Source organism: Gobius niger (genome assembly GCF_951799975.1).
Source record: "Gobius niger genome assembly, chromosome: 16".
NCBI lineage: Eukaryota > Metazoa > Chordata > Actinopteri > Gobiiformes > Gobiidae > Gobius > Gobius niger.
Genome location: NC_136867.1, coordinates 27,275,167 through 27,298,999, shown reverse-complemented (window position 1 = coordinate 27,298,999; position 23,833 = coordinate 27,275,167). Strand labels below are relative to the sequence as shown.

The following is a 23,833-nucleotide window of genomic DNA, read 5'->3' as shown; positions in this document are numbered from 1 at the left end:
TCATTTCACATCAGTCTTGGAGAATGGTTTTGTAATAGTTTAACATAATGAATGGACTGATTTGATGATATAGTTTGCAAGTATGAAGCGTTGGTATTAAACTGTCAAACATTCAAGCACACTCTTTAATGTTGGAGCAATTATTTACAGTATGTGTATGCAAATCCATTCGACTCAAACTGCTGAGTGATTTATGGATGTGGTGAACAAACAGAATATGCAGTAGGACGATGCAAACAGGCGTGAATGATACAGAGCACAAAAACAGGGCTGTTTATGAGAGCAACAATTCAGCTGATTGTGAGGCTTTAATAGTCCATGTGGTGCGGTACGTTCAATACATTTATGAAATATGTTAAAGGTGCATTATGCTTTAAGTTATGCTAAACTTTTTATGAGGAAACAAGAGCTGATATTTGTGCGTATTTGACCTTGTAGTGACCCAGCGGCTGTACGTGGTTAGCTTGGCGCCTTTACTTTCCATCACAGTGGTCTCTAGGATGCTCCAGGATCAACTGTTTAGAAGGTTTTCACTGCTTTTTTCTTAACAACTTGCATAATGTACCTACCATAATGTAGTCCTAGTTGATATATTAAGCTTCCATTTTTGCACTTCCAGCAACAAAAAATCTTAAAGTTTTGTTTCTTCAAGTATTTTATGAAAGGAGAAGCTTAATTTAGCTTTTGATTGAAATGAATTATTTGCAATAGTCTTCAGTTTATGTGCTGCTACGTGTTAGGAGGCATTTTTATCTTGCTCTTTTCCGGAACAGTAACACAGACACACATGGGTCATTAACAAGGTCCAGGTGGCCTCTATGACGCCCCAGGATCAATTTTTTGGGGGGGTTTCTGGTAGGTTTTCTGGATGGAATGAGCAGTGCATCCTGAGATCATCTCCTTCACTTTTTCCATTTGTATGTTACAGCCTTATTCCAACATGGATACAAAAAAATGAAAAATCTCTTCTTATCAATCGACACACAGTACCCCATAATGACAAAGTGAAAAAAGTGTTTTAGAGTTCTTTGCAAATGTATCATATAGGCTTTTTATGACGACTCTGCAACTATTTGACGATTGAGAGCTAGTCAACAATATTTACCTGATCCTTCCTTTAACCCCTTAACGCCTATTGGCGTAAATCGGCAACATACCTCTTCTTGCCAGACTGTGGCTAAAATAACGCACGTTTTCCCTTGATACCTGTTTGCGCACATCCATGCCGTACCTAGGAACGTTTTGCAAGCACTAGTTTCTCGTAGGACCGGTCAGAGAAGGAACCACAAGCGGGTCATGGTAGCTATTTAGCGGAAATAGCATTTCTGCAAATCGAGGCAGCAACTTTGATGAAATCTTCAAATGTAAATTGAGTTGTGCTAAAATAAAATTATGCAGCAGCTCCTTGTTTCCATCTTTAGATTATTGATTGGAATGAACTTCGTGTGATGGATTTTTTTTTTGTTATTTGAAGATTTAGGTACGTTGCCAATCGGCAACATCAGGCCATAAAGGAAAACTGCAGTAGCTCCATCTGGTGGCCACAGTGACTGCATTTTAGTAGTATTTAGATGTATTACAGTGCTAAAACGTTTTTTAGAACATGCCATTTTAGTGAAATTCTATAATCATTGTAACAATAACATACAAAGATATAAAAAAAAAAGTTAGCCCTTTTTTTACACAGAACAAAATGAAACCGTTGGTGTTGTTTGCAAAGCGACCACAAGGTGGACCTACTGGACCACAAACAAGAGTTCCACGTCCGAAAATAATGTGCAATTATAATATAATTTGCAAATAAGTAATGGTACATAGAGGTATCTGATGTACAATGTATTATAAAACCTCAGGAAAGGGAGCAAAATCTGATAATTAGTCATAAAAATTGTAGATATTTTGTAGATAAATTGTCTGCACCTTTATAAAGTGCTTTTTTTTCACCTCCCTACATCAGGTGATGAAAGCAGCAGCAGCAGGGAAGGCACTGATGACAGGAACAGCAGTAATGAAGATGTTACTGAACATCCTGATGCCCTTCCTGTTACCAGTGCTGCTGCTGCAGGACGGCATCAGCTGCTCAAAATCAACACTTTGCAAGAATTTAGTGAAAAGCGTTAGCTCTGTTTACTGTTCTAATATCCTAACCTTATACACAAGTGTTCAGTGTATCTTACAGTGCATTTACATTTATAATAATTGTGAATAAATACATTTTGTCATTTTCATACATTTACAACTTTTGCCTGTTGTTGCCGAATTACAACATACCCAAAATTGCACTTATGCCTGTTGTTGCCGATTGGCAACATACCTAAAACTATATCTATACTATGTGCGACATAAAAATTTACAATCTCCACTTAATTTAGCATCAGCTTGAAAGCAAAAACACTGATAATAATTTTTTTTATATAATGGGAAATTAGTTCAGGCGTTAAGGGGTTAACCATGTTATTACTGAGCTGTTAAGTAAAGCCAGCCCGTGATTCCAAAACCGCAGTGACAGTGATTTATGAGCGCAGCGCTGTCTTACTTCGGGCACGGCCTGCCGGAGCTTCTGCAGCTGCTCCGCGGGACACTCCGGGGCGGGGCTGAGCGAATCCACATCCACCTCTTTAATCTTCATCATAATAAACTGCCGACAGAGAGAGAGAGAGTCATGAGTTTGACACAATTACAGCTGAGGGACGATAATGACGCAGGGCAGGACTGACTGGTTCCTTTGTGTGGCACCTCAGTCCAAACAGACACTGCTGCTGTTAGAGAGGATTGATATAATGTTTGTGCACATTGTCTGACTCTTCTATTCACTTATCTGTTATTTGATCTGTCCAGAGTTGAGAGAGAAGCGTGCAATTCAGCCAAAATTGCAATTGAATGTGTTTTCTTCATGTATTTGTATTCTTCTTTAATTTATGCAGTAAAAGCAATGACATTATTTTGCAGTAATGTTGACTTCAATCCAATTTCAGGCTTTTTCATGCCTCAGTTTGTTATCTTTGTGCATTATGCAACTTTGTTTGTGGGTGCGTTTGAGTGGTCAGCATGGTGCCTTTAACGCTCTAGGATCAATTGTTTGGACGGTTTTCACTGCTGACCATCTTTGTTTTCACCCAAAAAGTTGCACAATGCACCTTTAAGCTTGAATGTGGCATTTGCAAAGTGCTGTTTTGCATATTAGTGGTACACAGTGTTTATGCTAGCCTGGGAATACCCGCGCTGCTCGAATCAGCAGCCTGGGGGCCATGGCCCAAATCTTCGTATGGATTTGGGGATCAATCACAGAAGGAGGACGGACGGCAAGACGATGACGCACAATTCGACATACGGAAGCTTGTAGTTTGTTTAAAACATTTTTAAAGTTTGTTTATGGATCCAACATAACAGCAGCAGACGCAACACTATCTTTCAATCAAGCTTTAGATCGTGTTCTAAATAGTTTAGCTCAGTCAAAATAGTGTTTTTCTGTGAGTGTCTCTTGATGGATGTTTGGTGAATCTTGGCCAGAACCAAAGTGGATTAACTTTTATAACCAACGCGAGTCCCATAATGTGATAAAGTAGTTAGGACAGAGCGGTGAGTCAATCAAAACGCTTGTTAGCGTGTGTGCTAGCCTGTGTGTTAGCGTGTGTGTTAGCGTGTGTGTTACCATGTGTGCTAGCCATGTATGAAGCTGTGTTGCAGATGTCAACTGCATCGTGGAGTAACTTCACTTATTGCTGTAATATATATATTTATTTTACTGCTAATAATGCATGGAGAGGGGGAGAGGGGGTGGAGTTAACTGAATCGAAGCGTCTTGTCTTCCGGGTTTGCAAAATACCCCCAGAAAATACTTATATTTCTCACAAAAAATGAGTGCTCCATAGCGGTAGAGGTACTATATATCATATAAATGCCTATACTTTACTTTGGGATGGCAAAAATAGCATGACACAGATCCTTTAAGGCCTTGATTTCGGCATAATTCATTTAATGACTTCAAATGCTTGTTAATGCACTGCAGAAAGTATTCTCTCCAACACTGATTGTACGGTGACCTTGAGTGTCTTGAAAGGCCCCTCAAGTAAAATGTATTGTTACTATTATTATTTCTTCAAGTTTTAGAAGACTTTTGATACTGTTATTGGACCTTTAAAGCCAGACAGATCTATAAAAACTCATCCCAGTCGATCTCAAACTAGAACTGCAGATTTGCTCGTCGCTCTCACCTGCAGTCTCTTCCTGTAGGTGCGCAGGGGCCCGGCCAGCGTCTCCAGAGGCTCCTTCAGGACCAGCGTGGCCTCTCGGATCAGAGCCTGGAGATCCTGAGGCCTGGACTCCATGGCGAGACCGGCCTCAGCAGCTCCGTCCTGAAAGAGATGGAAAATTGTGGAGAGAAAGTCATTTGAAAAGTCCAATATTACACCAAAGTCATGTATTTGACCCGGTAATGTTGTCAAACAGGAAACCAACGTCACAAGAAGAGGACACACAGTGATTGCATGATGATCCTGTTTGTTTTTCCGATCTAAATACAGCACGCTCTGTCATTAAAGGCCTGAAGACTGTATTAATCTGAAATAAAAACAGTAGCAGGTGGAGCGTTGAAGAGTCACCACTCCTAAACGAGAGCCGTGGGAATTATTAGTAACAATACATTCTTCACGACCAAATCACCACAGGGAGCTGCCAGAGACACCGCAGGCACTTTTCCCTTAATGACCAAGAGTAAAACGACAGAATGATTTTTTAATTGTTATGTTGTGAATTAAAGACAGAAGTTACCGGGATACAGAATTTGCAAATCAGGTGCAGTGGTTCATTCAGGGTAATTTCTCTCCATTTTTTTTGACGGACAAGGTCATAAAAAATAAGCTAAACTAAACATGATTTCTGAACAGTAGCATTGAACACAGATTTTGCAACATAAATGTGATTAAACACGTGCATGAACGTCTCAAAAGAGGATGATTTATCTTGTTTATATTAAGGCTCATATTTCATTGTTGCAAATGCAAAGTGGAGCTTATTATTTGCATTTCCTCGAGTGGGGTGATAATGTGCAGTTCACGTTCAGTTCATCGTGCGTCTGTGAAGCCTGCTCTACTGTACACACGCCCGGCCCGCCTCCTTCTCTCTCTGTCCTTTGTGGATTTATCCAAGTCATAAATACTCTCAGCTCTGACGTGAGCGTGAACTTGAAGGAACAGGCCACCGTTTTTCCATACTGAGATATGTTCTTACCTGAGCTTAGACGAGTTCATGTGTACCTGTCTGGTCTTTGTGTGTGCCCTCAGTCACAGATGTTGCTAGCATATGGCCTCTCCCAGTGTATTCCTATGGCTCAAGGAGTGATGTTGGAAGCTCTTCCACAGGCCACACAAAGACCAGACAGGTACGCATCAACTTGTCTAAGCTCAGGTAAGAACAAATCACAGTACGGAAGGACTGTGTGCGCTCAGTCACACAAAAAGACCAAAGATGTTGTTGGCATTTGGCCTCTCCCAGTATAAATCAACTCGTCTAAGAACATATCTCAGTATGGAAAAACGGTGGCCTGTTCCTTTAAAAGGCAGAAATATAAGGAAAGAGTAAATAAAAATATAGTAAAAAATAGAACAGACTTTAAAGAGTAGAATACCATGGTCGGCATCAGCAGTGCAAAGTTTACAGTCCTAGTGCAGGACTGTAGTAGGACTGCACTAGGAGTCTTGCACTATTGCAGTACTAGGAGTCCTGTACTGCAGTCTCTCTCTTCCTGTAGGTGTGCAGAGACCGAGAACATGCTAACTCCACGAGCGCTGCCGCCACCGTACCACGTGTGGCTGATTCTTTTAAAATGCAGCTGAAGACGAGCTTTTAGTTTACATGCTTGTGATGGTTTCTATTATAATTATGTAATATTTGTCATTTTATCTGCAAAATGTGCTCTATAAATAAAGTTTCTTCTTTCTTCAATCTCTGCTAACATGTTTGGAAGTTCTTAGTAAAACAGGTTCATAGTTCAACATTGTTTTAACTTTTGCTGTACATTTCGTTTCTTGGAAAGTGGGCACAGTGGCTCCGCTTGAGTTATAATACTGATCAAGCCACATTGAAAAAAGAAGAGGAACCTGAGCGTGAACTTACAAAGGTGCTCCTCTTGACGAACTCGGCCCACTGCAGGTTGACTTTCCTCAGCTCCTCCGTCAGGACGCGGCTCGTCTGAGGGTCCGTGGACTCGATCAGAAATGTCCCGGCTTCGTTCAGCCGGGCCTGACGGGAGCCCCACTCCGCGATGACCTCGGAGGGAACCTGGAGGAACGTGAGAGAGAACGGGAGGAAACGTTCAATATCTGGTATCTCCAAATCAAGAAACCAGTGAAAAGCTACAAAAACTGCTGCTACAATACAAATACAACCAGCACATTTTCAAATATTTCTGATGGATTGAAAAAACACCCCTAGATACAATTACACACCCTTAATTTAGTAATAATATCAAACAGAAAATACAATATGGATCTAAAACAGCTGAAACAAGATATCCAGTAGTTTCACTTCCTTTTACTCCCCTTTGCTGCACAGCTGTTTCAATAATGAAAAAGGAAACCAAATAGACAGTGTGGCTGTAGTGAAGCAATGGCGAATGTTTTGTACTTCACGATATGAGGATGAGTTTAGCAAGAGATCGAGAGAAGGGGAAAGCACTTTGGGAGGAGATTTTTGGGAGAACAGCCACTTATGGAGATTCGAAGATTATTCAAAGATGCGCTAGTGGCTTGAAACAAGGCTTGAGTATGGTTTTGATGAGGGAACAACATTGTAACAAGATAAAAAGATCCATAATGGTTTAAAAATAAGGCAAATTTGAGAAGTTTCGCCACAAATTCTACTTCTACCTGTAGAGTGTCTCATACAAATAAATCAACATCTAAAGATTTTGAGGCGGACAGAGAGTTGCAACTGAACGATCACTGATAACGTTTTTAAAATGTTTAAATACTTCATGGAGGAATCATCAGACATTTAAAGCAGTTTTCACTCAAATTCACTCAATTACTGTTTAAAGTGACGTTAGCCCGCTGTTAGCCTTGCCCGTTAGCCTGCTAGCTTCTTCTTTGTAATTCCATTAGTGTGTATTGGTGACTCCAACCCGGTGGCAGTGAAGTTGCAATTGTGGTTTTCTGGCCAGAGACACCAGGGGGAGATGAAAGACCCTCCAATCATCCCATTAACACTTGTGTAACTCCCAGAGGGACTACGGAAAGGATTTATTAAGGTCAAGTTACTTAGTACGGCTTTAACCTCTCATCCCTTGCCTTAACCGAGCACATTTTCTCCAGTTCAGCTTTACCCAAATCTAAAAGCTTCTTGACTGGAGCTTAAAGCTTACAGGCCAGTGTAACGCCTCATTTGAAAGCAAAGTCCAATAGTCCAATACCCAATGCAAAACATCCACGAACTGACGCTTTAAACTGATCCAAAAGTAGCTCAAAATGTATGTCATGCCCCACTTCCCCCATTTTAAAGTCTTATCGTTCGGTTTTGTTCTCTCAGTCTTTACGGATCTATTAAATAAAGTTGAATTAAATATATCGGTCTGAAAAGCGTTCCTGCTGCTGTACCTGTGGCCTGTGCTCGTGGCTGTGGGCCCTCGTGCCCTGCTGCAGCCAGGCCTGGAGGGAGCTCAGGCAGTCACTGTACGAGTCCCAGGCCGATAACACCCTTCCCATGGTGCCTTTCACCGCCTTCAGCTCCTCCTGCGCATGAGCTGAATCCTCCTCCATCCGCTTCACCTGCTGCACCACCTGGCTGTAGTCCGACGCTGAGGGGGAGGGAAGGCAGAGAAACACGTCAAAACATCCATCCAAATCCAGTTCATCATCAGAGCGTCATCAGAGCGTCACGACTCACCCAGGGCTGATTTACTGGAGTATTTCTCAGAGACTTGCTTCAGTTTGTAAAGCGCGGCCTCCAACAGAGCGGGCAGCTCCTGTCTGTCCACCAGCTCCTGCAATAAGAAGTTAACATGAGCTTGTATAGTGATAATTCAAGACAACGTTGGAGAGAAGCCTTGATTCGACTGTGTCAGGTTGGATGAGCAGGAGAAGGTTTAAATTACTCTTTACTGAATGAATGAATGAATGAATGGATGAATGGATTAATTAATTTTATTTAAAGGGACTATACAGAGTTTAAAAATGTTAAAATTAAGTATTTTCCTCCCCCTACATGTTCCAGCCATGTCCTAATGTGTAGAATGAGCTCAGACCTGTTCACCACATCTGCCTCTAAAATCCTGCACTGTCACTCAAAAAGGTCTTACTTCGGGTCCGAAATGCCGTCATGCACGAGCTTAATATAGAAGCTGCAGTTACACGTATGACCTGAGGTGGCAGTAGTGAGTATAAAATGACAAACTTGCATCTAGCGCCTTTAAGTGTCATTCACAAACAGTGTGTGCCCCCATGAGCTTATATGACACTATCAACAATAATAAGGAAGACAGCCAACACCAGTAAGCACAGCTATACTGTAACTGTCTCTCAGGATATAAAGTTCTTTGCCTCAGTGTTCATACTTTTTCAACAAAATTTGCCATTTTACTGCCAGAGAGCCAAAACAAATCAGGATTTTTACATTGAATCTTTGTGAACAAAGCTATTCTTAAATCATAATATGTTGGACAGTAAAACAAGAAATGACATTATTCCTCCACTACTCCCAACTCTCGCAGAACACACAGTCTACCATCTTGTGGAACCCCCTTGTGCCGCCCCACCTCAACCTCAAGGGGCACACAGAGACCTCTGCCCTCTTTTTAATTACATTTTACATACGCTTCTGTCAAAAAACAGCTCTTAAAGGGGCTAGATGCAAGTTGGCCATTTTATACTCACTACTGCCACTTCAGGTCATACGTGTGACTGGACCTTCTATATTAAGCTCATGCGTGACGGCACCTCGGACCCGAAGTAACAACTTTATTTTTAAAGAGGGGGTATTATGCTTTTTTCAATCACATAGCTCCAGTCTATATCACACTACAATGATGACCAAACCTTCTGTTGGTCTGTAAATGCAGTAAACTAGAATAACTGCCTTGTATAAAATGTCTCTCTCAAAATGGCTGTAGTGAATGTCTTGAAATAGGCCTCTGTCTCTTTAAGAACCTCTGACTCTTTCCGACACGCCCCCTCCACACGCTGTCTGTGGCATCAGTGGGGAGGGGGTTCTGCTGAGGAGCAGTGGTTGGTTACTCGGCTGGTGACGAAAGCTCGTAGGCGTCTCCAGGAGGTGGGGGCGTTCCTAGGAGGACTCAGGCAAACCTATCCCTAAAATGGCCGCCATCAGAGTTTTTACAGATTACTCAAAAATACGTGAATGTGCCAAGGCAACACTTCAGGCACGTTTTTAATGAGGGAATGACAAAATAACATGAGTCGATTTGCATAATCCCCCCCCCCTTTAAACTCTGTATAGTCCCTTAAAGAATTGCAAACATTTCATAAAACAGTGGAAAGAGAATTGGATACAATGGGCAACTTTTGAGCAAATAAAATGTGGTCAAGTTCAGCAAAAAATGTTTTAGACCATCATTTTTGTATTCTTGATGAATTTAAACAGTGAAAAATGTTGAGCTATTTAATTCATTTTAATGCCCCATAGAAACCCTGCTTTTTAGTTTAAATGAGGTACAGGGCTTTTAAAGAGAATGCTCCAGCCCCTCCCACTCACGTGCCACTCCTGCAGCAGCACCCGGACGCCCTCGGAGGACACGTAGGGCCGCTTCCACAGCCGCAGTTTGGTTCTGATCTGAGAGAGGAGGTCCAGGACGCTGTGTCTGTGCTCCTTGTACTCCAGCTTCATCCCGTGGTACTTCGCCGTCACTCGGACACTCGTGAACCTGCAGAGACAGACGTTTAGATGCAGGTACGGCGCGGCTGACGGAGCTCGGGGTCTCACCTCCGCTTCAGCTCGTCCATCTTGTCAATGGGGACCAGCATGTTCCCGTATTCATCCAGGTTTTGGAAATTTTGGAAAGTCTTCACCTGCTGCGGCATCTCCTCCAGGCAGGACTAGGAGAAAAAACAGCATTAGAACAAATCATATTTAAATGAAGAAGACATACAGTAAATACAGGAAAGAAAAGCGTATTGATTCGTGCCGTGATTTTCTTTAGTTTTAATGGCCAAAACTGCCCATATGTTCAGCAACAAAATCTAAGTATTGGATCAAGCCTGGTTTTGAATGTATGATTTGATTTTGTAGATATTCTAGTTACAAAGATTTTTCTTAAATCATATTTAGTTTAAAAAAAAAAAAGCTATTTAAAAGAGCAAAAATCTGTATAAAGATTAAGATATTGCCTTGTTTATTGCGGTTCAAAGCTCCATAAATCAGGCAGGAATTATATATTAAAGAAATCCTATGTCCCGCTCTCTTCCAGATAAAGAGAATGTATAAAAGAATAAGATAAGAGAGAGATAGGATATCAAGAAACACTCAGGATGTGCAGAGTATGCGAATGAAATAGTAAATAGAGTAAAAAGCTTTAAGGGGCAAAAAGTAGAAACAATAAAAAAATAACATTCGAGCAGCATATAAAATGTCAGCAGTGCAAAGTTTACTGTCCTCGCGCAGGTTGTGGATAAAGTGATGCCGATACAGAGATTATTGCACGTAGTTTTGCATAGAGGTTATTTGTGTTACTTTACAGTCTTGTTGTACAGTCTGACATAGTGGGGATGAAGGACCTGCTCCTTCTTGCACTGAGGGTGTCTCAGTCTGCCACTGAAAGAGCTGCTCAGCTCCTCTACAGTCCCGTGCAGTGGGTGGGAGGTGTCCATGAAGTCAACTTATCTGAAAAAATCCTTTTTGACTGTTTGATGTAAGATTACAAAGCATGTTAAAAAGGGGAGGCAATATAATCATAGCTTCAGCCTATTCCTTTTCGGTCAGTTTGTATCAGTTACTGTAAGTTGAAGAAGTATATTTAAAGGGCCTAGATGCAAGTGCCATTTTATACTCACTACTGCCGCCTCAGGTCATACGTGTAACTGCACCTTCTATATAAAGCTCATGCATGACGGCACTTTGAACCCGAATTAACACTAGTGACAGTGCAGGATTTTAGAGGCAGTTGTGATGAACAGGTCTGAGCTCATTCTACAGGACATTGTTGGAACATGTAGGGGGAGGAAAATACATACATTTAAACATTTTTAAACTCTGAGTAGTCCCTTTAATAGATGCATACTTGTGCATATTTTTGACTGAAATAAAACTGAAAACTAACTAACTAAATACTCTGAAAAACTATTAAGTCCAAGACTGTAAAGTTTGGAGTCTGTCTAAAGTGGAGATGTTGTTGCAAGAGTGAAAGCTCACCTAAAATTTTATAACATCTGCACATGCTCGTGTATAAATTATTGCTGCCATTTTTGTTGCTGCTGTCTCCCAGAAAGGAAATGACCATATTTGGATTACAGCGTCATCTCGGACACAGCCTTTCATGCTAAACGTGGATACTAAACATGTCAGTGTTTATGAATGAATAAGTGTGCTGTGCAAAGATGAGGAAACGCCGCGCAGGTGGAGTGATTTCCTTGAAAACTCCAAAGCAAAACGAATCAAAATATGATAAATATGCATCGTAAAGGGTGCGTTTTGTCTTTTTCTTACTCTGATAGTAAAACTAAGACGTTAAGGGAGAAAACTAGCTAAAAATTGTATGCACCTGCAGCGTCTCGCCTTGAAATCTTCAACAATTTTAATGTAGGGAATGAAAGTGTGGAGCAGTAGACTGGGCTTGGATTATGGGCTTGTAAATGTGAATGCCAGTTTTGTGTTCTGTCGATGCAATAAAATCCAGAAAGACAGATCAAGGAGCTTCAGCAGTAGAAAAGGAAGCTACCAAAGTGGACAGAATTACAAAAATACCTGAATGAAGCTCTTTGTTGGTTTAAACCCGTAGCAAAGCATGACAAAAGTGAAACGTACAGTGGGAGAAGCGGTGTTGACTTCTGAGCCCTTACCCTGAGTATCTCCTGCTTCTCTCGGGCCTCCTCCGCCGCCCTCTCGTGGTCCTGCGGGTCTCTCTCCTCTTCGGCCAGAGCGGCCTCGGCCCGGAGCAGCCACCGGGCCACCGAGTCCAGGGGCGCGGGCAGCGACACGTCCAGCTCCATCCGGTACTCACGCAGCTGGGGAGGGGAACGCCACAACTTTTACATGCAGAGTCCGGAGATCGGAGACTTTCTGAGCCCAAGACCAAGCTCACTCCAGCAAATGATCAGCTGAGTCATGAAACCAGAATCCATGAAGACCTGCTGATCCGTTTGCAAAGGCTCATGATTTAATAAAGGACTTTTAATTAAACACGAGCCTCAGATGTTTTCTTTATTGATGGTTTCTACCCCACACAGCAAACTGCCGTCAAGTCAACAGCTGCTATTTCCAAAGAAAACTCCAAACTCGTGAGTCATTTCCACTGAATATATAACAGTTGGAAACAAGTCTAAAAGCAGAAAACACGAGTCACAATTACACAAATCAAGACGAGCATTAAAAAATAATTAATTTCATTTAATTAGGGCAGCTGATTCTGCTTCTCAGAAACTAAAATAATGTGCGTAGGAAGTTAGCAGGTTTTCTACAGGTGGCAACACGTCAAATGAAATGCTTCTGAACGCCATTTTAAAGCCTAAATTCTATATTATTAATGCAAAATGCCACAAAAAATCTTGGCATATTTCATTTTGTAAGATTTGTAAACATGTAATCAATCAAACAGAGGAATGAGGGGAAATTTTGATATTATAAACCAAATTAGACACAACGGGCAACTTTTGAGCAAGTCAAAGCTTCAGTTTGTTTTAGATCATAGTTTTTATGTTTTTGACAAATTCAGCAGTAAAAACATCATTGAGTCATTGAGTGGGTTCTGTCACTAAGGGGAAAAAAAGTTCCTAAGAAATTTTGATTTAATGCCAGATTGAACCCAATTCAAAGAAACAGGCCACCATTTTTACATACTGAAATTATTTTTATATTATTTACATATGTTGTTACCTGAGCTTAGACGAGTTGATGTGTACCTGTCTGGTCTTTGTGTGTGTGCTCAGTCACGCGACTGACCAAAGATGTTGTTAGCATTTGGCCTCTCCCAATGTCTTCCTGTGGCTCAGAACGAGTTGAAGTTGAAAGCTGCCACACTCTTCCACGGGCTCACACAAAGACCAGACAGGTACGTATCAACACGTCTAAGTTCAGGTAAGAACATATCTCCGAATGGAAAAACGGTGGCCTGTTCCTTTAATGCTTTTTAATGACTTTTGAATTTATTTTATTTGATCAGGGACAATGCACAAAAGACATGAGTCTAAAAAAGTCATGTGCCAGGCCTTGTGCCATTTCAGCTTGGATTAGGAAACACAAACCTGTGAAAAAAAATAATAACAGGGCCTCTTCCCGAAACAAAACCTCCCACTGCATTCTTTAAAGGTGCGTTATGCAACTATTCAATAAAAAGTAGATTTTTGTTCGTATTTGACGTTGTCGTGACCCAGCGGCTGCATGAGTGGTTAGCAAGGCAAGGCAAGTTTATCTGTAGCACAATTCATACACAAGGCAATTCAAAGTGCTTCACAGTTGCATAAAATCAATAAAAATATCAACATATAATTAATATAATTAATTATTATATTAAAACTATTATTAGCATGACATCTTTACTTCTGATCCCGGTGGTTTTTACAACACTCCAGGATCAATTGTTTTGTGGGTATTCTGGTAAGAGGGTCCGTCACAGTGTTAATTTTATCGACCAAAATATTTAGTCATAATTTAAGTCAAAGTAATATTTGTGCTGATTGAAATTGGACTAAAACTAAATTGAAAGTTTTTCATGAGACTAAAAATGTGACTAAAATGTCCAGATATTTTTGTTGACTAAAATATGACTAAATAAAAATGAAAAGACTAAAATCATCCAAACTTCCACTGACAGTCTGAAAGAGCCTCAAACAGCCGCTCAACAAACCCCTCATACAGCTGCAGGGTCACTTCCCGTATCAACTATCAACTTTTTTTTGCATAATGCACCTTTAAAAACCTTTATATAGAAGTAAAAACAGAACTTCTAGGATGAGAGGCCAAACTACATCGTATAGACGATGGCTTAGGAACCTTTATTATGCAATTCTGCTGTGTGTGAGTCTGACCTTCTCGGTGACGGCGTCCCAGGCCTGTCTCAGAGCTCTCTGCTCGTCGCTGAGTTGGGGAGTTCGTCTCATGGCCGTCAGGAGGGGCATGATCGGGCGTCTCTGCTCGTTAAACGACACCAGGAACGTCTGGATCACCTGAGGAAACACCCAGGACATTTCAACTAACTCTCTCACTCTCATCTCTCAATTTAAAGTCACCACATTGAGACTTCTTTAGTTTAGATGTTTAACCTCTTAACCCCCATCTTAACCGTGTGCATTTTCTCCAGTTTGGCTTTATCCAAATCTAGAAGCTTCTCCACTGAAGAGCTTACAGCCTGTAGGCCAGTGTAACACCTCATTTGAAAACAAAGACCATGTTTTTGTCGCCTTATTGACATTAGTTTTGCTTTTCCAGGACGTTTTTCTGCCATTTTTTGTCATGTTTTCTGCAGTTTCTGTTTTGTTTTCTGCACTTTTCTGCTGTGTTTTCTGCACTTTTTCTATTGTGTTTTCTGCACTTTTTCTATTGTGTTTTCTGCACTTTTTCTGCCGTGTTTCCTGCACTTTTTCTGTCTTGTCTTCTGCACTTCTTCTGTCTTGTTTTCTGCACTTTTTCTGTCGTGTTTCCTGCACTTTTTCTGTTGTGTTTTCTGCACTTTTTCTATTGTGTTTTCTGCACTTTTTCTGCCGTGTTTCCTGCACTTTTTCTGTCTTGTCTTCTGCACTTCTTCTGTCTTGTTTTCTGCACTTTTTCTGTCGTGTTTCCTGCACTTTTTCTGTTGTGTTTTCTGCACTTTTTCTGTCTTGTCTTCTGCACTTCTTCTGTCTTGTTTTCTGCACTTTTTCTGTCGTGTTTCCTGCACTTTTCTGTCGTGTTTCCTGCACTTTTTCTGCCGTGTTTTCTGCACTTTTTCCGTTGCGTTTTCTGCACTTTTTCTGTGTTTTTGTTTTTTGTTGTATTTTTGTTTACAACTTCAATGCCTCATTTGAAAGCTAAGACCTTGTAGTTTCTGAAAATATGTTTAAAGATCTGTGTGAGTAAAACACAACTTGCAGGGAACTGGTTAATGGAAACTTTGAGAAGTGATGCACATTATTGCTACTGATTGATTTGTTGGGGAAATAGCTACATTTTGTGGTTTCAAAAGACACAACACTCCATTATTTCCCTAAGACTGTCCACTCATTAAAAAAAAAAACCCTCCAATCCTGAAGGCCCTTTGACAAAAGACGCTTTGTGCTTTGGAAGATCCCATGCAAGTATAGTGCAGCCACTGTTCAATAGCTGTGAATGACTGTAAAGTATCTTACGTGGTATCTCTCTGAGTAGCTCTCTCCCTCTGTGGAGTCCCATCCTTCCAGCAGCTCGTCGTACGCCTGGTTCAGCCATAAGGTCACCTCCTGGGCCTTTCTGTCCGGGGTCGCCTTCAAACACGAGACAAGACGAGAGATTTTATTAATTCGACCTCACTAGAGATGGACTTACTGTTTTCTTAAGGGGGTGAAAAGTGGGGAGAAACATTCTGCAAATTGCTGGGGCCACAACATGTATTTTATGGACCTATATAGACTCCAAAAATACAGTCAATTCCTTCACAGATGTTTTGTTTTTTTCTGCATAGCAATGTCCGTGTGACTGCTGCTCAGCTCTCCATCATTTGACTACACAAAACAGTTGGCCTGCGACTGAGCAAACCTTTCTACTCCTAAATTCATTATCACAAGCTTGAAAGAAAGCATAGACAAAGAAGAGGAACTTTGTGAGCTGGAACCACTGTACATCACTGCATGGACAAATCCAGAAATTGGGAAATGTAATAAACAAAGGCTCAATTATGAATGAGCCCTCAAAGATAAAGTCATGATACACTGCTTGGTCACCTGGATGTAACACTGTTAAGATCTGGAGTTTCTGAAGTTGGTCCAGACTAGGTTCAGCAACATGAGCCCAAAGAATGAGATCAGCTGAAGACCTGAATGACCAGGTTATTCCTTCAATGATTTCTCCTTCCCCCACAGGCATATTCCAGGATGACAATGCCAGGATTCATTGTGAAGCCTGATGAACACGGGCTAAACTAGTCCAAACATGGTCGAAAACAAGGTCTAAACCAGTCCCACCTTTGTCTAATCCCGGTCTAAGCCAGTTCAAACCAATCTAATCCACCCTTATTTGTATAGCACATTTTACAGACAAAGGGCTGCACAGAGTACAAATTAGCACAAACTACTAAAAATAATAATACAAGCAAATGTAACTATCAAAAAAGAGTTAATTACCAGTAAAATACAATAAATATAAAGATGAATGAAAGACAATCAGGAGGACAATGCAATCCCTATGCCAGGTTAAACACCAGTGAATAAAATCAGACATAAAAGCATCAACAGAGAGCGCTGTTCTGATGTGAAGAGCATTCCCAGGTTTGGGGCCAACAACTGAAAACGCCCGGTCACCTTGACTTTTAAGCCTGGTTTTGGGGACAATGAGCTGGAGCTGGTTCTCAGAGAGCGTGTGAATGTGTAGGGAACAAAACCAGTCGAAACTAGGGCTGTGCAATTAATAAAAAATCAACTACAATTTCGATTATTACACTAGACGATCATAAAAATGGCATATCGGGAAAAAAATATTATTAAGGATGCCTTCCCACTTGTCCATCCAAAGAGCAGAAAGTCCATCCTGTGCGGTTTGTGTGGCTGAACTACCAACGCTGAACTACCAAATAATAATTTAATAATCATAGTTTTTATACGTAGCTCTTGGGATAATGCTACAGATAAGTGCTCACCATTTTCTGAAAGGAGAGCCGAAGTTTAGAAGCCTCTATATCCTATTCCCCGGGGCTGGTTGTTGCAGAAAAGTCTATCTGTTCTTCAGGAGCAGATCTCACAAACGCAGCTCAAAGCAAACTCGTATTATTTCACGCATCTGTGATGATTGTTTCTGTTCCCTTCGTATTTCACGAGCTACTGGCACCGACATAAACAAACAGCGCTCTGTGAAGATGTCATCAGGCCACGTGCTCGGTTTGCTTGGGCAGGTGTGAGGATAGAGGATCAGTTTAGAAACGGTAGCATATTTCATATAATTTGGACCTTTTTTTTTTACATGTCCAAAGAAAATATAGTTTTGTTTTTTTTCTGACGTGTTTTCTGCACTTTTTCTGTCGTGTTTCCAGCACTTTTTCTGTCGTGTTTTCTGCACTTTTTCTGTCGTGTTTCCTGCACTTTTTTTGTCGTGTTTCCTGCACTTTTACTGTCGTGTTTCCTGCGCTTTTTCTGTCGTGTTTCCTGCGCTTTTTCTGTCATGTTTCCAGCACTTTTTCTGTCGTGTTTCCTGCACTTTTTCTGCCATGTTTCCTGCACTTTTTCTGTCGTGTTTCCTGCACTTTTTCTGTCGTGTTTCCTGCGCTTTTTCTGGCGTGTTTTCTGCACTTTTTCAGTCGTGTTTCCTGCACTTTTTCTGTCATGTTTCCTGCGCTTTTTCTGACGTGTTTTCTGCACTTTTTCAGTCGTGTTTCCTGCACTTTTTCTGTCGTGTTTCCTGCGCTTTTTCTGTTGTGTTTTCTGCACTTTTTCTGTCGTGTTTCCTGCGCTTTTTCTGTCGTGTTTCCTGCACTTTTTCTGTCATGTTTCCAGCACTTTTCCTGTCGTGTTTCCTGCGCTTTTTCTGTCGTTTTTCCTGCGCTTTTTCTGGCAACCAATAACCGTTTGAATAATCGTGATTTCAATTATTACTAAAATAATCGTGATTATTATTTTTTCTGTAATCGAGCAGCCCCAGTTGGCACCAGTCTGAACCAGTCTGAACCTGATCTAAAACTGATCTAAACACTTTGTGTTACAACCTTGTATGAAAAGCGCTTTATAAATAAAGTTTTGATTGATTGATTGATTGATTGATTAAACCAATCCAAATACGGTCTAAACCAGTCGAAACCTGTTCGACCAGGTAACCAGGTCCAGGTCTCTTTGGGATGTGCTGGAGAAGGCTTTGTGCAGTGGTCCCACTCTCCCATCATCAAAACAAGATCTTGGTGGAAAATTAATGCAACACTGGATCTTTTAGCAGAAGCTTATTGAAACTAAAGCTAAAGGCGTCCAATCAAATATTACAATTATCAGAGCGTGAGACCTTTTATTGTGGCAACTATGTTTTTGGTCAGGCAGATCTTCAAACACCTACTTTTCTGATGTTTTTTGCTGCTTCTGCTTCACCATTTACAACATGTGTGCCTTAAATCTTGTCAGAAACAAACATCTCAGTGGACCGATTATGGCTGTCAATTACACATGTTTATCAAAGTCTCTCACATGACTAGAATTAACCTTGTCAAATTCTTCCAACCACGATCAAAGACATTTCCCCGTCCATATTTTATTAATGATGGGTTCTCTGATAAAGAGTCGCTCAGAGCCATTTAAAACACTTTTGGAAGCGTGTGCACCAGGCCCAGTCATGAGATCGTGAGTCACCGCTTTCTGAAGCCCAAACAAGTCTGTGCGCAGATGAACCCAGCCCAGAGCGAGTCTGGTGAAGCTTTTGTTTCGATTCACGTGAAACGGCACCAACAAATATCTTACAAAATATCTACGGCGGCAACGTTAGGAGCACATTTACGACGAGAATGTAGAACAGCGGGAAATTTTGAGGAAGGAATTTCAGATTTGTTTAATTTATCTGTGCTTTATACTGCAGCCTTTTGGCCCAGTCATTGTTTAGAAGAGAGATTAGATCAAATGTTAAAACTACATGCATGCACAATCATAAAGCCTATTTTTATTTTGATATTGTGACATTATTTTGGATTGAGAAGAAAATCTTGTCCATTCCCATCATAATTCTTGAGTTAGTTTGTTAATTTTGTTACAAACTGCTCAATACAATTAAAACGAATTAAAAATAAAGCAGAATTAAGTAACTCATGCCCTTAGAGGCCATAAGCGCAACTGCAGCTGTCGTTGCATGTTGCGTTTTTTAACTCATTAATTGTCCGTGAGAGTAAATACTACGCTGACAGAAAAGACAAATGGAGATTATTCTTTTCACTCAAACTTGGCTGTAAATACTGTTTAAGTTGCGCTAGCCCGCAGTTAGCTTTGCCCGTTAGCCTGTTAGCTTCTTCTTTGTGATTCTATTAGTGTGTATTGGTGACTCCGACCCGGAGGCAGGGAAGTTGCACTTGTGGTTTTCTGGCCAGGGACACCAGGGGGAGATGAAAGACCCTCCAATCATCCCATTAACACTTGTATTACCCCCAGAGGGACTACGGGAAGGATTTATTAAGGTAAACAAGTTACTTAGTTCTTGGATGAAAACTGCAGGAAACGTCATCTCAGAGCTAACGGCTTATATCAAAAAACAACACCATAGAAATGTCTTGGCTCTATTTTAATTTTTATTAAGTGTTAGCCGTTAGCTTCAGTGCAAAAACACTGTGATGAGCAGGAAGTTTCCTCCAGTGAAGTCTTTGCTCCTGAAGCTATATTTTTAACCTGATGCTGTGACTGTCCACCAGTAACTCACTGCTCACATGTAATCTTGAGCAATTTATTATTTAGGACAAGACACCGCTACATACTCATAGAGAAATAACGGGAGGAAGAGCAGCGCCTCCTGAGGATCCACTCGGAGTCACATGACGGTGGTCTCCGAGTTGTTGGAGACGTTGGATGTTGCAGCTGAAAAAGGTTTGTGAAACATGTTTAGAAACTAATATGAATTCTGATGTTCAAACGGGGAAAGCAATAACTTATAATAAAATTCATGTGGTCTCGCTTTGTTTGTTTGTATAAAGCCTAAAAGCAGGGGTAGGCAAGTTTTCTTGGCGCAGGGCCGATTTTCTTTATTGTAAACAGACCGAGGGCCGAAGCCACTGATTATTCGCCCAAAGTAAAGCACAACACTGGTATAAAGATGAAATAAATGACTTAAAATTGCTTGAATTAAAGTTCTTCTATGTTGAATTTGAGTTGGTTTGAACTAATCCAAGACACAAATGCTTTAGCGTCAATGGAACAAGAATAAAACCCACTTGAAATCAGACAAATAATTGCTTTTCACTTGAAATTACACAAAATTATCTGAATTAAGAGAATAACTACTACTAGAGGTTTTATCTCGTCTTAGACCAGACCTAATCTACTCACACCTTAGATTTAATCTGTTCAAGTAGATTTATGTCATTTGTTCCTTAAAACGATTATTAATTTTCCAGTGCACTTCTTTCAAATGCCAGTGTTGTACATTTAACTCTAATAATGTTAAAGGTACCCTCTGATTTGTGTAATAATGTTTCTCAAAATCATCTTGAGGGCCAGACGTGTTGTGCTGGAGGGCCGGATTTGGCCCCTGGGCCTGACGTTGCCTACCCCTGCCTTAAAGGGATTATACAGAGTTGAAAAATGTTAAAATTATGTATCTTCCTCCCCCTACATGTTCCAGCCATGTCCCAATGTGTAGAATGAGCTCAGACCTGTTCACCACAACTGCCTCTAAAATCCTGCACTGTCACTCAAAACTGTATTACTTCGGGTCCGAATTACGTCATGCACGAGCTTATTATAGAAGGTGCAGTTACATGTATGACCTGATGTGGCAGTAGTGAGTATAAAATGGCTAACTTGCATCTAGCCTCTTTAAAGTGTTTTATTTTAAGTTTCTATTATCAAACTGAAGTCCAGCCGCCTCCTCTCTGCGCTGTCAGTCATCTCCACGTTAAATACCTCCAGCGTCTGCCTTGAATAACAATTCCCCAAAAACACGCCCAGACTAATCAGAAAACAGGCCCAACCCGTTGACATTGATCCGCCGCCGTGTTCCGCTTTGAACCGCCCTCATCACCTGAAGCAAAGCCTCAAAAGCGCCTTTTAATTGGCCTCTCGCTAAGCTACCGACCAGTGTTTTGATACATAATAACCGGCTATAAAGCACAGATGTCATTGTGGCTCGATGATCGTGGGTGTGGCTGGAGTTTTAACAACACCCGATGCCAAAAGGGAAAGCCCTTTCAGACAGCGGAGCAAGAGATTCACCAAACAGATGAGAAATCACATTTTATGGAGACGCCACAGGTGAACAGGGGAAAACGTTTACTGTAGAGATATCAATATGAAACTTTTGTTGTACATTATTGGCATAAATACGAGGGGGAAATGTGTTGCAATTTTACTGTCATGAGAAAAATCTAAACAATGAACAGAGCCAGGTTTAACCCAATAACACGATCGCTCAAATTCAGAGCAGCCTCACTAACGCCGGGTGAGATAATACACCCGATAAAACGTGTCATCAAAATCTATCAAAACATGACAATACATGACACATGTGAGTCGTGTTCTTTTATATTAAACTGTGTCATGTTTAATAAAACTAAAGAAAAGCATCATGAGAGGACCAGATAAAATGCTCCAAAATTACTGAAAATTAGGAATTTGGGAACAATTTTTTTTTTTTAAATAGAATAATGAAGATGGGTTTTGGTCGACCCATTCCTGGGACATGTGAGACTTCTCTGAAGCTCAGTGTCCTCGGCACAAACAGCCACAGGAGAGAGAAACAATATGTCATATTTTGAATGGGTATAAATGAGCAGCTGACTAAAATAACTATTTGTTCCTCACTTGCTGTGAGGCTGAGACACCGAACTCTGAGACAGGAGCAAAGCTGTAGTGGAAGTCGCAAAATAAATGTGTCAGTCCTGAATGTCAACCTTGAAAGGGGCAAGAGCCTGATTAAATGCACTAACTCGACCCTCCCTTCTATCACTATCGCTGGGTGAAAATCACCCAAACATGTGTCTGTAGGAAAAAGTGTGTTTTGGATTAGGAAAACACCCGGGCCATCAAAGATGTCAAAGAAAAGCTGAAGCTACACAGAGACCCAGGACACTCAGATAAACCATCATAAAGAAAATCACATAAATGTATTTGCTCGGGTGAAAAACACTCGGCAATAGTCTAGGGTTAAAGTGCATATGACAGGTTTTAATGCTTTGAAAATACGACTTATTTAGATGGATAACATCTGTTGTAAGAAATGTTTGGAATTTTATTTCAGTGAAGCAGCAAATTTAATGAAGAAATGTACATAGCCTGGTCTTACACAATTGAGATCCGTTTCAGGTGGGATCGGTGAACTCCTTTTAAAGTTTGAAACGACTGGATCTGATTTTATCTGGCGCTTAGTCGTGACGTATAAAATGCGCCCGAGTGAGTGAACCAGCTCTCATGACCCTTGGAAACAGCCAAGGCTTCAATTTTAATTTCTGGATATTTGGGAGCCGAGTCAGAACGGATTGAGGAGCTTCCTTTACTTTCGTATCCGCCGCCATTGCCAAACTACAACCAGAAAATGCAAATGCTTGACGTCACCTACAAGCCCCGCCTCCCCCGCTCACTGAATGGTACGTGGCCACTGAGATCAAACCCAGACGTACATGTAGGGAAATTATAATTGACCGGAGTTTACGGACGGCTAAGGCCAGGCTAAAACTGACAGGAAGTGCCATTTCCCATTGACACACAGTGGGAGGAAAAAGTGAGTATACAGTATGGAATTTCATACATTTTTGCCTAAATTGGTCATATGGCACGTTTATTAATGATTATAATATTATTAAATTGCACGTAGGTTTTTGCCAAAATCGTGCAGCCCTTCTATAAACCCATGTTTGTTTGTGTCATTAAGATTTACCTGCAGCGCCGTGTTTGTAATAAAACCTGTTTCAGCGCCTGTGAAAACCATCATTGATAAATTAGTGGTTGATGATTTTAATCTGGCTTGTCCTCACAGACTCCCCAGTTCTGGATTGGCACAAACACTGAATTGGCTTGTACCGCCTCGGGGCAAAACTCGTTTCATTTAATTCACACGGTTTGCATATTTACAACAGCTCAGAACGACTAAAGACTCCAGGCAGCGTCTTGTTTTCACGTCGTGTCAGATGTTTACTAAAGACTGAAGCTGGTGCGGCCAAAAACCCACCTGTTTGAGAGGAGAGGCAGAGATAGCGGGAGTGTAGTGAGAGGGGAGGTTCACAGGAGACGGACTTTTAGGAGGAATCGCCATCTGAGTCTGGAAAAAGAAGAAAGAGAGGAAAGAGAGGAGGAGAGAAAAAAGTACAAGGGAGTTAGAAGGTTAGGAAATACAAGAGAAGGGAAATAGAAGGAAACACCACAGATTATCAAGCGAAAAGTAGATAATGAACGAAGCAGATTCAGTTGACTGTATGTATGAAAGGTGCCTTTACTTTCCATCACAACAACCTCTGCAACGCTCCAGGATCAATTGTTTTCTGGTGAGAGGGTTCGTCAGCAGCTTCCAAATAGGGATGCACCGATACCACATGCTTGTACTCATACTCGTACTCATTCATGAGTCCCGATACCAGAAACTGATACCATTTGACGTGAGGCCAGCGCACCTACGAGGCGCAGCTCTCAGCTGAGGAGAGAAAATGGCAACAAACTGGAGAATTCTTTAGTGGAAATACAATATTCCACATAGAGCTGACTTTATTACAGACTGCGCTCTCTAAATCAGAGTCTGTGCTGGATTTAACCAGAGCTAAATGTTGTCAGTGCTGCAGCGTCTACAGTGTTTACAACGTACAGGCTAACGTCGCTAATGTTGCTAACTCGCGGCTAGCGCAGTT

At 41.1% G+C, this 23,833-nt stretch overlaps 1 protein-coding gene across 1 annotated transcript; it reads right to left on the bottom strand.

Moving 5' to 3' along the window:
• Positions 1–4,597: 4,597 nt before the first annotated feature.
• Positions 4,598–23,247, bottom strand: LOC306976393 (nesprin-2-like; the record flags this gene model as incomplete). Its single annotated transcript, XM_079574310.1, has 10 exons — positions 4,598–4,606; positions 6,115–6,279; positions 7,593–7,792; positions 7,882–7,978; positions 9,706–9,874; positions 9,934–10,046; positions 12,006–12,170; positions 14,190–14,327; positions 15,486–15,599; positions 23,164–23,247. The coding sequence occupies 10 exons, from the start codon at positions 23,245–23,247 to the stop codon at positions 4,598–4,600; spliced, it is 1,254 nt and encodes a 417-aa protein (XP_079430436.1).
• Positions 23,248–23,833: the final 586 nt, after the last annotated feature.